Source organism: Ooceraea biroi, chromosome 12 (genome assembly GCF_003672135.1).
Source record: "Ooceraea biroi isolate clonal line C1 chromosome 12, Obir_v5.4, whole genome shotgun sequence".
Lineage (NCBI taxonomy): Eukaryota > Metazoa > Arthropoda > Insecta > Hymenoptera > Formicidae > Ooceraea > Ooceraea biroi.
In genome coordinates, this window is record NC_039517.1 from 7268353 (window position 1) to 7284585 (window position 16233).

General features: G+C 42.9%; 1 protein-coding gene across 7 annotated transcripts in view; it reads left to right on the forward strand.

Annotated features, from left to right (window-relative positions):
* Positions 1–16233, forward strand: part of LOC105284196 (uncharacterized protein DDB_G0284459) — a 60559-nt gene that overhangs the window by 28573 nt on the left and 15753 nt on the right. For 5 of the 7 annotated variants that reach the window (XM_011347533.3, XM_011347531.3, XM_011347532.3 and 2 more), the window contains 6 exons: positions 1263–1491; positions 4203–4353; positions 5692–5781; positions 6135–6218; positions 6570–6605; positions 8138–8209. In XM_011347533.3, the coding sequence (XP_011345835.1) occupies positions 1263–1491; positions 4203–4353; positions 5692–5781; positions 6135–6218; positions 6570–6605; positions 8138–8209 (662 nt within the window). Of the gene's footprint in view, positions 1–1262; positions 1492–4202; positions 4354–5691; positions 5782–6134; positions 6219–6569; positions 6606–8137; positions 8210–11186; positions 15909–16233 lie in introns of those variants that run through there. The other 2 variants (XM_011347535.3, XM_011347536.3) reach the window with 2 other exon arrangements.

Here is a 16233-nt window from a genome sequence, read left to right on the forward strand (position 1 = left end):
TCGCGCGCGCACGATATCAAACTCCAAACGGGGGTTGCGTTATATCAGCTTTAATCTCGACGTCATCACGTCACGTCGAAATTGGACGTGCAATAACGGATGTGACTGTTTTGACATACTGGTTGATATCCGTATATTGCGTTATTACGTCACAGAGTGCACAAAATCAGCATTTATTTGATCTACGAAAACATTCATGCGTTTATTCAATTACGTACACGTTCATAATTGAAAATGAAAAATTTTAAATGAAAGAATTAGCATTATGTAACTTATTAAAATTAGTATTCATTTTAGTCAGATCATTTTCAAAAGTTCTCTTTTTGATTCGTGCTGTTTGTACGAATTTGTTGAAGCTGTGGGTCGTAATTACCTTGGTGCTTTCGCAAAGTAACTGTCCAGCCATTAACGTAATATTCGTTTTATTGGTGTCGTTAGCTTTTTTCTGTCAGTACTTATTCGCACTCGCTTATATTTTTATACATCTCATTAGTTTTTTGTCCGCCTACGATCACAGGTTGGTTCACGTTTTGACCTGTTCGCGGCTTGTTCGAGGACGCCCGTCTCTCTACCTGCTAAAACTTCCAAATCTCTTCTTTGTGCATTAACGTTTCTCGGAGGCACCGCACCGTTCTCTTAAGGAATATCGACAGACATGTCACGTCGAGCGATAAAGTTAATTTACGCATGAAGGAACGGGACAGGTTGGCGAACAACGGAGAAGTAGAGAAGTGCCTCTCTCTCTCTTTCTCTCTCATTTTCATTAGAGGTAGAGAAAGAAAGAAATTAAGTATAGGCGCGACACTAGACTCAGTGCCTTATAAGGAGAGGCTCTCCCGGCTGGCGATATGTTGGCCGATAGAATTATCGAGGCTGAGCTTCTAATCTTATCACGCAACCACGTCGGTCGCGTATGTCGCGTGTTATCGAAATACGTAAAGCCAGTCTCAGGTGCACGACAGTGTAAACGCAATACGCGAATCCTGCTTCTAGGCTGACGGGAAGATAATGCCTTCCCTCGAGTCGTTCGTGGACATTCTCGGTAAATATCCAACACGTTTTGTGCATCTTGAAATCATGCATCAATTTCGATAATAATATATAGAGAAACATATGACGTAATCTTGTTACTGAAAAATTACGTGCAAATAATTTTTCTTACTCGCAATGGAGTTGTTTGTTATTTTTGATTTTTAATGTAACCGTTGTCGAGAAAATTGTATAATCTGGACTGAAAAGTTAAATTGGTCTTGCTGTTACAGAACCAAAGAAGCGGCGTTTTCATCCACTGCGCGGGCTTCGTAAGATTTTCCGGCGAAAAAGCCGTGGTGCTGCTGACGTACGCCTCGTCTCCACGTCCGGTGACCGGGATGCTGAATTGGCGCGTGTTCCGCGGGAGGAAATTACGGTGAGACATCCCGCGGGACGCCATGAGGAAGCACGCAGCAGGAGCGCCAGCGAACTTCTTACCGACTCCTGTGACCATGAAAGGTAACTTTTTCCTGATACTCTGAGCTATTCAGATCAGCGTATCAGATAAAAAAATACTAATTTAAAACAAATATTTGAGATAATTACTGAAAATTTTCCGCACGAGCATTCTTCTTATTTCTCATTAGAGAAGTTATTGTTATCATCTAAAGATTGTTATTGAAATAATTATTGAAATATTATTATTGAAGACTTTGACGAATGCCACTCGCGAGAACAACATAACAAGAATCTCGAAATTAGATAACATTCTTTAAATGTATCAAAAACAATGAACATGTAGAAGCAGGTTTCGCCTGCATATATTCTGAATTATTCCAATGTTATTTCCTCGTAAGATAAATATTATTTTCTATGCACGACAATACTTATGACGATCCTCGGTAAGATTAGACACGATATCAGGATAATACATTTTTATCGATGCGTCAAAGCTTGCGGCAACGCGAAACGTATTATCTCTTCCAGTGGACGGTGCATCCGATCATTGAGAAGGCGCAGATTCGCCACATCTTTCAAGACACGCGGATCGTTTAAGCAGTAAATATTACGAGACTCTTATCTTGCCACTGGTAGATCGTATTACAGTCGCTCGACTTCCGAGGAACCTTGTTATCATATTAGGAATAATTTCGAATGAGGAATGTAGATGATAATCGCTAGTCATGCTGGCAAAGTATTATTCGATAATAGTTGACTAATCAGCTAATAACACTTTAATTATGAAGCATAATTATAAAACGAGGAAATTGGTAGCGCAACATTGTCCTTGTCCAAGATTGAAAGTCTAACGATAGTTTGCAATAATCTTATCGCAGGTGAACATTAAGACACGAATAATGTGATATCCCTAATGATATCGATAATAATTATCGTGACTATTTATGGCAAAAGTTCTCTTTTTAATTGTCTTGTTTGTAATTCTCTTGAAATAATTTTGGTTTTCTTCCGTTCATAATGCAGTTTCGTTTGAAGAACACAGTTGAGAGTAAAAATTAATTGTAACATCTCTATTCCTTATAGCGACTACATTTTATTCTTTTTACGGTATCGTAATAAAATTGCAAGCTCAGGAGGCATTCGGTCCGTTATCAATTTAAAATCCTTGGCCGCGTTCTCTCTCGCTAACTTTTATTTTTGTTCTCGTAGTACCTTGGTAGCTTACCTCGCAGTAGCACGAAACTCGAAGGTGTCTCGTGTGCGTCTGTGTGATTTACGTGGCACGATGCATAACGTAGTGCCTCGATATTACAACGACGTGACGTTAGCGAACAAACTTGCCGCTCAAGTGGTCTCGCCGAACGAGACCACATAATTATCTGTTGTCGTCGACGCGTGTTATTCTTGGCAAATATTCTTGGCATTTAACGTCTTAATTACTAGTATTAACGGCAGCGAATAAATTTTACGCCACCTTTCTCTCCGATTCTTTCTAGTTTAGAGAGACAAATTATTATGAGAAATATGTATTTTTAATCCTCGCATTTGCCACTTACGCATTGTGTCAAATTATACTAAGTTTATTCGCACGCTAGATTTTACATGCATAATACATATCACATGCGTTCTAAAAATTTTACTTACACTAGTACAACACAGGCGCGCGCTATTTTATTTTTCAATGTTAATAATGTTTTCGAATAATAATATTCATCTATTATTTATTATGTGCACAATTATCACACTCTATCAAATTGTTAACCTCCACGCGAAGACATTTAACACGGCTTTTTTAAGAGTGGATTTGGCATATTGCGAAGAGTTTTCGACGATTGAAAATCCTTTAGATTTATGCCCGGTTTCTTCATACTTCTCAATAGCTATCTTCCAGATAACTAAAAATGTCTTTTCTTCATTGAAACCTCTGATTACGTATTTAACGGATAGCTATTCTTTATACTACTAACTTTTGACACAAAGTGTCTAGAATGTTATTATAAATTACCATATTCTGTCAGGTTAAAAAAGTGAAGAAAACTGATTCTACGAGATATCTTTTGGATAAAGTTATCGCGAGGTGAAGAAATTGGGCCTTAGAAATGAAAAAGTTCTAGCCATTAAAATGTTTTTCTTTTTCCGAGGAGTTCTGAGATGTTTATATTGTTAATTGGCATATTGCCTAGAGTTCTCTGCTATTGAAAATACGGTAAACTCAGAAATGAAAAAGTTCTACCCTTAGAAATTTTTTCTTTTTCCGAGCAGTTCTGAGTTGTTGACATCATTATTTTTTATATTGCCTAGAGTTCTCTGCTATTGAAAATACCGTAAACTCAAAAATGAAAAAGTCCTACCCTTAGAAATTTTTTCTTTTTCCGAGGAGTTCTGTGCTATTTATATTGTTACCAGTACAACACAGGCGTGCGCTATTTTATTTTTCAATATTAATAATGTTTTCGAATAATAATATTCATCTATTATTTATTATATGCACAATTATCACACTCTACCAAATTGTTATCCTCCACGCAAAGACAGCCGCGCGATGGTAATTTAAACTGAACATAACGCACAACGCGAATCGAGATAACCAATCAGCGTCATGGAAAAGAGGCAACAATGATTTCGATTTGATTCACGGCTTTTTTAAGAGTGGATTTGTTTGATTGAACTTATAATGTTCATTGTCAATAATAACGCCATTATTTAGGGAACTCAAGAAGATCTTAATTTTTAACGTGCTCTTTATTGAACAGTTATTTCTCCTCTTTTAGCATATTCCTCCGGAGGGGCGGCACAGAGGACAACTTTGTAAAGTTACGAGGAGGCGCCGGTAAATTGTCAGTATCGCACGACAGCGTTTTCCCGGGAGAAGTTCCTCACACTCGGCCTCTCTCCTCGCTGGCCAGCTTGGCGACGCTCGAGGTCAGTTGTTCTCTTATTCAGATGTCGCATATCGTTCCCGTGGAACGTCTTTCAGCCACTTTTAACGTATTTCTCAAGAGACTAGTCACGAGGATTCGTGGATTATTTAAATCGGAGCTCGAAACATATACAGCAATCTTCTTGAAAAATATTCAGCGCAAAAGTTTTCAAAGACACGTGAGATGGAAGGAGGAGTTTTATGTGTATCTCTTCGTGTATCTAAGTTTATAAATTTATGAACTCGATATCATGCAATGAACAGCATCATGCAATGCGTTAATACTGCGATAATCTAGTTATTCGTTGAAACAAATGAGTAAAGCAATTATTCATAAAAATGCATATATAATTTATGTAACGGTGAATTAAATCATCGCAGATTACTTTCCTTGATGATTGAAGAATCAACAGAATATTTCCATAATCGTTCACGCAAAGGATTCATAAAATTTCCCTTTTACCGCGACGTTAGAATTATCTCTCGAAGCTCGTTAATCGTGACGCAAGTCCTGATGCTCGTGCGCGACGTCGTGTCCGCGCCTGGCGATATTATATGTGCGTTTTCTTTATATCATTTACATATACGTGAAAATTGCACGCGAGTGTGCGGATTCGCGGAGTCGTGCTCGCTATCGCGTGAAGCGTAAACGGCCGCAAAAACGCAGTCTGAGCCCTCCTCGGCTCGTCTCATCTCGCGAGCACCAGGAAAGCCCGCGGCATTCTAAGCACGTGCGAATCAAGTTACGCGATTACACGTGTCCACTATCGACTCGTGACTTGTCTTCTAATTTTCACGTCGGAGCGAAGAATCGCGCTCGCTCACGCATGCGCGGTGCTTCTTCGAGCATCTCATTTCGATTTTGTTTAGAGACTTGCACGGGAAATTGTATTTTACGCTTGGACTAGAATGGGGCGTTGATTACGAGCTATCTCAGGGTATACATTGCAGATTCGCGACGCGACTGTTAGCTCGGAAGATGAATTTTGTTCTGTATCGATGATTTGCGTGCCGGCGAATTACATGTCACGCTCCGATCAGAATGGCGATTATTGCGAGTCGCACGCTCTTCCGGCGGAGCCGCAATTATCGCGATCGAATAATTATCGGATAATACACGATATCGGAACGCCGCGGGATGTAGGACGATCCTTTCCATCCTTTCTATCTTCGGCGGGAAAAATGAGGAGCGCGTTCCGTCCTGATACTCGAGGAAAGTCACGGACGGTTTTCGCGCTCGCATGGAAAATTCTCCGTCGCGAGATTCGCTGGGATGAGAGTCGGCTCTGCTCTTCTCCGCGAACGGATTCTATCTGAACGTTTCCTTTGTCTTGTTCCAGCGGAGGCAGGCCAGGAAGAGCAGCGAGATCATCGAGCACAAGGAGTACAATAATCACCATGTCGCGCAGAGGCACCGGATATCCCTTCGGGTAATTTGCGACGGCTCTTCGCGGGGCACTTTTTAAAGTAGCTCGTAAAAGAACCGCTTTCGGCAATAAACTTTTCGCGCGTAACAATTTTTATCACTCTGTTTCTCCGTCGTGGAAACGTATCTTTATTTTCGACGGCATGTACTAAAATGCGCGGCATTCCGCATGTGCGACGTACGTCGTGTCAGAGAAACGGTGTCTTTATTTCGAGCTCTTGCGCATTTAACACGTATAATTGTCCTGGGAAGAAAGTAACAGATGGTTATCTCGAGTTACGTGTTTCTGGGCCATGAGATTTCTGAAAATGACACACGCACTGCATAATTACTGACCTCCGCTTGTTCTGTTCGCAGGTACTCGAGCAGATCAAGACGGTCATAGAGAACCGGAACCAACTGGCCTCGGCGACCTCGCCGGACACGTCGAATATAGCGCACGTGAGTGGATTAATTTTATTATTTGAATATATTGTATATCAATTGGAAATTTGGCTGCACTTACACTCATAATATATTTCATTTTTTAATTGCAACGTTACCTTTCGTCTGCGTAATCACTATTTTCTGAATTACGAAATCTGCAAAAGGTAAATTCTATTTTCATTTTTGCTGCGAGCAGCGCGAGACTCGGCGAATATGAAGGAAAGTTGCCGCTCTTAATAGAGACAGAGGCGGTGATAGCTTCACGCGCCGTGGATAATTACCCGTGCATTTCACCCATTTTTCCCCAACACATTACATATACTCCAAGCAGAATAACTGACGTCACGTTTCGCTTTTGCGTTTCAGGCGGTCGGCGAGCGGTATCAGCAGGAAACCACCGAGGTGAGATAAAGCGCGTTCACGCGCGCGCGCGCGCGACGAGCGTGTGCTTTTTACTCTTGGTATATCGGTACCGATGCAGCGTCGAGCGTGAGTTTCGATCAGCGGCTGTCTAGTATCGCTCGCGCGTCGCGGTGGTGCGGCAGTGGGTACCGCGATCGCCGATTCAATCGCCCGATTTTCGTCCGTACTGTCCGGTCCTCCTCGCCGGACCGCGCCCTGTGTCCCTCGGCTTTCTTCGGACGATGATGTAACGATATCAACTTGATCGTGATGTGACGGTGCGTGTATCGATAACGAAGCGTGTGCAGTTTCTTCCGAAATGAGCAACGACGCGGACCGCCCGAAATCCGTGCGAAAAGTGCTGAGCAAGGTGTTCCTCGTGTCTTCGATAGTGTCCACCTTGCGGAGCAAGATTGGGGTAAGAAGAAAGCAAGAGGAAGTGGAGGAAGTGGAGTAAGATGGAAAGGCTCCTCCTCTTCTGCACGTTAATCCTCGTTCGCGTGAACTTTCTCCGGGTGAACGCTCAAAAATCGCAATCCCGTCGCGGCGACAGTCTGTCATCGACTTTCATTCCTTACGTCACATTCACGTTCGGTCCCTGGTCTCTCTCCCGTTTCCGCGCGGTAAAAGTACATATGTTTATCCGCACGCTAAGCATCGCGCGAGTGATTTATCATTTACCTCGCTTGAATCGCTGCAGGCGCGTTAAGGGGGGAGCCTGCTTTAGAACGTTGAAAATAAGGTATAATTTTACGAATTTTTTTGGAGAAACTATACAGCGGATCATTATAAAACTTTGATGTATTTATTAGTACATGTTTAAAGATAAAAAAAATTATTTTTTTATTTGAATATATCGCCTGTAGAGGTCGTCCTGGAGGCATTGTAAATTGGTGAGCATTCTCCTGCCTCCAAATTTCATCCAAACTGAAAAATTGAAATATTTTCTCGTTATTTATGAATTCCCATCGTCGATGAACCTTTAATATTCATAAAAACATTAAGTTAAACAATTATTTTTGCATGAAAAAGTTCAAAAACTTTGCCTAAAAATCGTACTTTTGTGTTCTAAGCTCCACCATTTTGGCACTTTTCAACTTTTTTCTTCTCTCTTTGGTTCATCGACGATGGGAATTCATAAATAACGAGAGGATATTTCAATTTTTCAGTTTAGACGAAATTTGGAGGCAGGAGAATGCTCACCAATTTGCAATGCCGGCGACGCGGCTGCACTAAGATTTCTCCAGGACGACCTCTACAAGCGATATATTCAAATCAAAAAATAATTTTTTTATCTTTAAACATGTACTAATAAATGCATCAAAGTTTTATAATGATCCGCTGTATAGTTTCTCCAAAAATAATTCGTAAAATATACCTTATTTTCAGCGTTCTAAAGCAGGCTCCCCCCTTAATGTGTTTGCTCGCGACGCTGGGAATATTCGAGAATATTCGTTGCTCGCCTGAGGACCGTTTTATCTTCGGTATTGCATTCGGTGTTGCAACGAATTAATTGCTTTTTTATTTTCCAGAACCGCTTCTCCGTTTTCGAGCGACATGGAGAGAGGAGCAGCGGCAGCGCGGAGGAGAGCCAGCAAGCGAAGGTAAGCCCATCGTGATCCCATGAGAGACAACGCGTCCTATGAGTTCCGCCGTTCGTCCCGCCGGGAAAAGGGAAGAAACGCACCGTTCCCGAATGTCCCGTTAAATGAAGACCATCGTGAATCACCCGGCGAATTTCCGCGATCGGCAACAGGTGGCGAACGGCGGACCCGATAGCGACCCCGTTAATCCCGTCTCTCTCTCTCTTTCTGTTAGATAAGCTCTCGTGCACGCGCTGCCAACGAAATATCGTGGGAACAGCCCGCTCTCGCCGATTACCTTTTACGCGACTCGCGTTAGTTAGTAAATCGTTATCACCCCGCATGCGGGCGGACGAGCAGTTACACGAGTCGAGCTGGTTAACGGGAATTTTTAAGATCGTCGCTCGATCGAAGGATCGTGTGTTTCGATACTTTATTTTAGTCGATGAGATATGCAGGCTGTTTTTTATTTGTTGGCGATAGAATGTAGAATTCTGCGACAATTCTGTAAAATTGTCGCTGACGACTAACACGCTGTATATTTATCGTGGTACTCGGAAAGCTTAGAAGTACGGCTTCCACGTTGCAATCGTGTGGTAGCTAGAAACAATGACGCAGTCCCATCAGTGAGAAAACGTTAGCAGGAAACCCTTTGTGGTCCGCGTGCATCCGTGGATGCACTGATATTTCGTTCATTGTCCGACGCGGTAAATGATAAAGCTGCGTCGAGGCTCACATAGCTGTCGTCGTATATTGCGTTTAAAGTTCTTCCGAATATCTTTTGATTGTCTCGTGTTTATCCGCGCCGACGTTTATCTCTTCCTCCCACGATGCACTTGACGCAGTGAACGATTATTATCGACAAACCATGTCCTTGAAATCCTTACAAAATATTCTGCATAATAATAGCTGATTATTTTACGCGACGTTAATAACATCGAGGTTGCAGCGAAATTACAATTAAACTAACAAGTTAGAATAGCGAAATGATGAATGAGGTGGATGGCAGAATGATGATTGGCCTATTTGCTAAAATTAATTTATAATAGCATCCACAGGTTATTATCAATATTAATAACATGCAAATATATCACGTATTAATCATTGTAGGATAATTGCCAATAGCAGTAGTAATTAATATTGCTATCACGTTACGTTATTAACAATGCACAATTCTCTCTAAAAGAAGCCTGTACTCTGTACGGTGTACACAGCTGAATCCATTTTCACATGTTCACACATTCTGCGCTCGTTTACGGAACGAAAAGTGACAAAACGCAATGAACTAGGGGGAATCCGAATTTGTCATCGCGTCCGTAACGGGAGATATTTTTGGCTCGTGACACGTTTACGGGTCTTTCAATGCGAGAGCGAGCGTCCCGCGAGATGTAAGACAATGAAGATGGAATCGCGATGGTAGAACAAGGGAGGAGGAAAAGAGAACGAAGCCGAACACGGTAACGCGCGTCGCGTCCCTTTTACGGCATTCTCTCCGCGCGTTGTTCCGTTTCTCTTTCTTTCTCTCTCGTACCCGCGTGCCTTGCCCGTGCTATCATTATTTCCGTCTCTGCACGACGATGAATCTCCGTCGACCATTATTGCGGGCTCCGTGACGGACGACAACTGTTGAAACAATACGCCCGGTTTGTATCGGGCCGAGCCGCACTCCGCAAAATCGCGCTCTTTGTCGTCTCGGCACTGACTCAGTTTTCGCGAGCTATTAAAACACGTGCGCCACGTCATTGTACCATCGTTACTGCGCTTCATCGTCGTCGTCATCCTCGTCATCATTGCCGTTGTTATTGATGAAAAATGCCAATGGATTTTATTTTTGCATTGGCAGGAGAATTGATCACAAGCAGTCAATCAAATCGAAAGCGTTATTATTTCTTCCAGTCGTGCGTTCGTTACGCGCGAACTCCACCGTAGAATAAACTCCACCGTCAAATTACGTTAGAATCGCGAGCGTGAAATATTTGATCACGGGTAACATTTATTGTGTCTACCGCTGCAAGATGATTACCCGCCTGAAATCCTCGGGTGAAGATCGGCGAGCCGATTTTCAATCTCGGAGAAAAATTGAGATTACGTGAGGTTCCGCTGTAACGTGCAAACACGTGGCCGGGGATCGAATTAATCGAACGAAGGATGTAAACGTCAGAAACGACGAGGGTGATGTCGGCGGAGAATACGGGGGGAGCAAACGACGTTTCGATAGCGAGCGCGGAACACGTAGAAGGCGAGAGGCGTAATATAGCGGGGGCACGATACAAAGTTTACTGTTACTTGGCCCGTGGCCTGGCAGCGGTGCATGGATCAACGCGTCGAGCGTTTCGACGCGCCTCTGCCTCAGCAGTGTTACTCCGTCCTGTGTTCACGACATATATTCGTATCATATTTTATTATTATCTTGTTGCTAAAGCGTGAAAACGTGCAAAACTGTGCGATGAACTTTAATTGCCACGTTGTCGAAATAATACTTTTAATTTTAATTATTTGAATTGTGTGGAATATTATAACGTGAATTCGAGAATTGCAGTTTTATTACAGCAATATCTCTTAGTTATTTAAATTTGCTGTAATAGTTTAGATTTTACACTGTCTTGAAACAATTCGTCGTTATCTTTTATTAGTTATTTACGTTTGTTTAAAGCACTGAGACAACTAACACTGACGGCAGTGTCTTTGATTGTTTTTCTTCGTGACAGATACAGTAATGCAATTAAGTTTTATATACCATTCTAAAAAAACTTATTACAGATAAAACGTACTACTGATGCAGCTGCGTTAATATTATCGCAGATAAGAGATATCGAGTTTTATTGAGCTTCTTCTATGAATCTTTTGATCGATTTGAAATCAATTTTTTCTCGCGATGAAGCAAATATATGAGATGTATTACTGCCCCCGATATCTTATTGCCACTTTCGCGCACTTGATAAAAATATTATTTATTATTTTGTTATTTGCAGGTAAATGTTTAAGTAGATTTCTTTTCTTTGTTTTTAATTTTTCTTTAATTTCGCGATTGACATTAATTAATGTAGACGATTTTTAGAATAATGCTAATTATTAGCTCTTTGTTCATATTATGAGGCATGAATGATGTCAAATTGTAAATTTTCCTGTAAAAACGGTCGATAATATGGTAAGGATAACATCGGTAAGGCAGTGTAAAAAGTTGGTTAAAAAGTTAGCATTTTACTGTAACGTATGTCGGTAAAATAGTTCCGGAGTTTAATTCATTGTTCATAGTTCAGGTAGATGGCAATATTTGTACGTTTTACAAATCGTCACGGCGTTAATGAACGTGGGAATCTCCGCGAGAGGGTACTAGTTGGTCATTACTGATCCACGTATAATTAAATTGGCTCGCCATTTTGACGGGATGAAACTTTTCACAGCACAGATGAGAATTAAAAATGTCTCTGCAAATGTATTTCAACAAATTTCGGTAAGACAATCTTTTCATATCCTTACGAAAGAATTGCATCGACGATTATAATAGCGCAAAACCTACTGAACGTACAAAAAAAGAATTGAGATTCTAGTATGGCGCCCGTTAAACGAGGACTTAATAAATTCAAAACAACTTTGGAAAAAATCCGTATTGCCGTTATTACGTTTGCAATCGGCGTAGCAACTTGTATCATTATCGATGACATCCGTGCGCATTAACGATGATGTAACAGTTATTGACCTCCGCGAGTCTTGGCGATTTATTTGCCCGCGATATGGCCGTGCCATCAGGGTGAATTTTTTCTTTCCCTTTTTTTTAAACAAGCGTGCGCACACGTATCTGAACGCACTTTCTCGATATTACGTAAAGCGTCGTAATTAGCGACGATGTCTCGGGTGCAACCGAGCGAGAAAACGCTTGTGCAAGTAGAAAACGAGCGGACCTGCCTCTTTTTCGCTATCAATCGACGATCGGCGATTATAGCACGACGAGGCTCCAGGAATATCGCGTTATCTTTTTTCCTTTCGCAGGAAGTATCGCAGATATCCATGTCATCGGACGTTTTACGGATAAGCCCCAATAAATCCGAGCCCGAGTAAACGATTTGATCGTCAATAACGTTTGCTATATCTGCGCGTGTACTTGTATTTATGCTTGCCATGCACGTTTATTTTGATACATTTATCGTTACACGATATCTCCTCTGTATGTATATAGTTTATCTATCGTAAATTTACCGCAAGCGATTACGCTCAACTCGCGCGCGTAATCGTGCAGCTGTTTTTGCGAACATAGCATACTTTAGCGGTGCAAAGATCAAGTATCTTTTCGCGTTTTATTATTGATCGAGCATTTGCTCGAAGCTTTTTCTTTCTTCCTTCTTTTTGAGCACATTGTGAATTCCGAGAGTCTCTCGAGTGATGTCGAGAGCGAGTTCATTGACTCGGCAAGCGATCGATCGTTTCCTCTAAAGAGAATCAACGATGACGAGTGGACGGACGACGAAGCACGTTTGGGGGGCTTAATTTCGTCACGCTTCGAGGACGAAACGAACAATGGAAAATTTTGCAGACTCATAAATTTTCGGGATAATTTCGTAGAAGCCACATACACTATTTTAGCACATTATTTTTTAATTTCGTATTCACGCGAGACGAAGAAACTTTTATGGGGGGAGGGGGGATTTAAGGATCTCGGTCGCAAGATAAATTCGAATTAACAAAGTTAATTGAATGCGAACAATGACATGCGAAACTCCAAGCCTTGAAGTAACGATTGCGGAAGCGGAATCGTTAGTCGCGAGGACGATGAATCATTTCACCCGGAAGATTTACAGCGTGTCGTTTACCCCGTTTGAAACGTCGCACGTGCACACGCACGTGCGTGTCGTAACGTACGTAAGCGCCCCGGATTTTGCATGCCCCCTCGCTCGGTTCGTACGCCAGGGCAGTTTTGGATAATCGACGCGAGATTTATGGGGGTCACGCGGCCGCTAATCACCACGTACGTAGCTTGACATTTGCGAGGCGAACCCACGGGACTGTCTTTAAGTCGGTTTGGTATTTGCTTGGCATTTGCTGAATCGCGTATGAAATGATTTGCCGCGTAGCCGGCAAGGCCGAGGAATCCCTATAAGTCCTTACGAGGATTACGAGTCCTTACGGGATGACGTAACGACCACGTCGCCACTGCTTCCATCGTTTGCATAATTAGTTGTAAAGCCTGACAAATCCGCAAACTTGCACGTTGGCTTTGAAGCACGTAATCCGAAATCTATGAGTTGCTTTCACAAATCGATGAAATTAAATAATAATTCGCTAGAATTACATATTCGAAACGGCGCGGAAGCTGCGGGAGTAAGATGATTGCACAGGGAGAAAGGATACGAATAGATCTTCGAGATTTCTCGCCAATTTATTACAGCTTTCTTTTGAACACGTGGAACGAAACGGTAATATATTTGGAGTACTTTGTTCGCCGCATATCGAGGCGACTTTCTGCATACGTTTAAACACACTTTATTAGCATATCTCAGCACGGCGGAATTCATTATCGCTCGTCGCTAGGAATTCCGCAGTGACACGGAATAACGCTCGCTCTGTGCGCGTAGTTTTTCCGCCGATTCCTTTTTGCCCGGATCTCGCCGGGATCTCGAACCGCTGATCGGGATCGACACGATCCGTTCCAATAAGCGCGATTTCGATCGATCTCGCGCTCGGCGCTCGCGCCTCTTCCGGTCATGATCCGTTTACCCGTTCCGCGTCAAAGGAGGAAGACGCAGTAAACGCAGTGCACGAAAGTGCAGCGTTCGATGATCCGACTACCGATCGGCGGTGTTCTCGAGCCGGTCGCACGGCAACAATTTGCGCGCACGGCGACGACGATGACGAGCCGGGAAAGGCTCTCGTTAATATCCCGAGAAAGGTGCAGCCGCGAGTTGTAAGTGAATGGCGGTGAAGAGAATATAGACCGTTTCGCGGAACGGATATCGGCTTGCAACATTAATTACAATAGCAGCAGCAGCAGCAGCTGTTGAGTCGCGTCAAAGAGCAATCGGCGAGTCCGTATCGGTCGATTCTAATATTAACTCTCGCGAGCCTCACATTTCGCACGAGCGTAAAAAACAAATAGCGAGACACGGTTACTTTTTTTAAACGCGTGCAACACACGAAACTCCGACTGATTCAATCCTCTCAGAAAAAATTCGTTAACGAATCGTAAATGTTAACAAACTTTCCACCTCGATCTGTAATCCTGATTGAATACAGATTTAATCAAGTTATGATCATCATATATTGTATGAATAATAATATTTCGTGATTTTAACGATGTTAGTATTCGCTCTTCATGGTGAGGATTGCTTTTACTCTTTTCTTTCCTCGCTGTGCCGGGACGATGTTGAGCTAGAGAGATGACGAATGGAGGAGGCGATCGGGCAGAGCTCTCGTACTCTTGCTCCAGCCAACAGCTGGCAAGCAGAGAGACGAGTAGCACCGTTACCGTGCGCAGCTCGGCCGATTCCTCGTAGATCAGCCTTCTCGATCGTACCTCGCCTCTCTTTATTTCTTGTCAGGGGCCATTAAGCGCTCACAGGGACGTACAAGACTCGACATTCTTCGCTGGAGAAATAACATCATATTCTGCATTTGCGAATGCAATGACTTGCGAATGAAAGCATCAATTTTTATCTCGACGACACATTTCTGAATGTATTTGAATATTCCTTGAGAAAGTTACCGCAAGGAATTACCGATTCTTTTATAATTGTTCCTAAGAATTAAGATAAATAAATTAAAATAAATAAAAAATAATGTTTTGTATAAATTTGTAGTTGAAGTATTTAGATGAATATCTTGAAAGAGTAAGCTATACTTGTGAGATTAATTGAACAGCAACACTGAATCAAAAAACATAGAAATTTCTTATTAAAAATTAAAATACCAATTTGTAATGAATTGAAAAACGCAAGGTTCATCTAATTACTTCCCGATGTGTTTTCAAGCAGAATTCCTGAAGGAAACACAGCTTGAACACGCGCTTGTACGTTCCGAGTTTCAATCACTTTCGCATTAATCCGATGCGGAATCACGATGTAGTTAGCCGCTTTCTGAGCGCGATTGAAATTCGTTTCCCTAAAGTAAACGCCATAAGTCATGGCGCGCGATGTGTCCGTGTACGTTCCTGACCCTCCACCACTTGGTCCGACCGGCACTTGCCACTTCTACCCGCTCGAGTCCAGCGGGACGGCAGAGCCAGGATCCGCGACTCGACTCGACTCGACTCGACTCGACTTGACTCGACTCGACCGAGTCAGTACCGTGCCGCGACCCGTGTTTTCCGCACGTGTGACACGACGTGGCGTGACGTGACGTGACGCACGGCGACGCGTGCCAGGCCACGGAAATCACGTTTCCCGTATCCGCCTCCTTCGCTCCGGGTGAAGGGCTTCTCGTTACGTAAAATCCGGATCGATCGCACCGAAAGCGAAGGTCGGGCCTAGCACCAGTCCGTTCAGTCGGGACCAACGAACCGCTGGGACGTCGCGCGCGCTCCGCTCTCTCGGCGTCTTGCTCCCGATTAATAGATTTCAATTGCATTCGCGCCCTGCACAGTGCCAAGTCAGAAAGAGCGCAATGCCGCTGCCGGAAGGGCGGATACGTGCGTTTCCGTCGACTCGCTGAGGCAGTGAACAGCGAGAAGTGCCGGCGATCTTTCGGAGTTTCATCACGCTCTTGGTATCGCGCGAGAATACATGTGAATGTGCGTGCACATGCGTGTCCTGAACATTCAAATGATATCGGTTTCACATTCTGGTCTCATTAAAACTGAATTTCACGCGACAGCCAGCTGGAGCAATCGTTTCTCCAATAAATTTCCCATAAACAGCGCGTGATTATATTTGTAGGGGGACTATGCAAACTGCAAGCAGCAAGAATAGAAACTATTTTGTCGGATTGAGTCAATTCTAGTAACGATCACTGGTGGATCGACAATACTTTCGTTGTCGTTACGAGAATAGGATGGAAATTAGCGCGTATCGTGTGTATCGTCGTGCTTCCTCTTTCTTCGCATCGCTACGCGAACG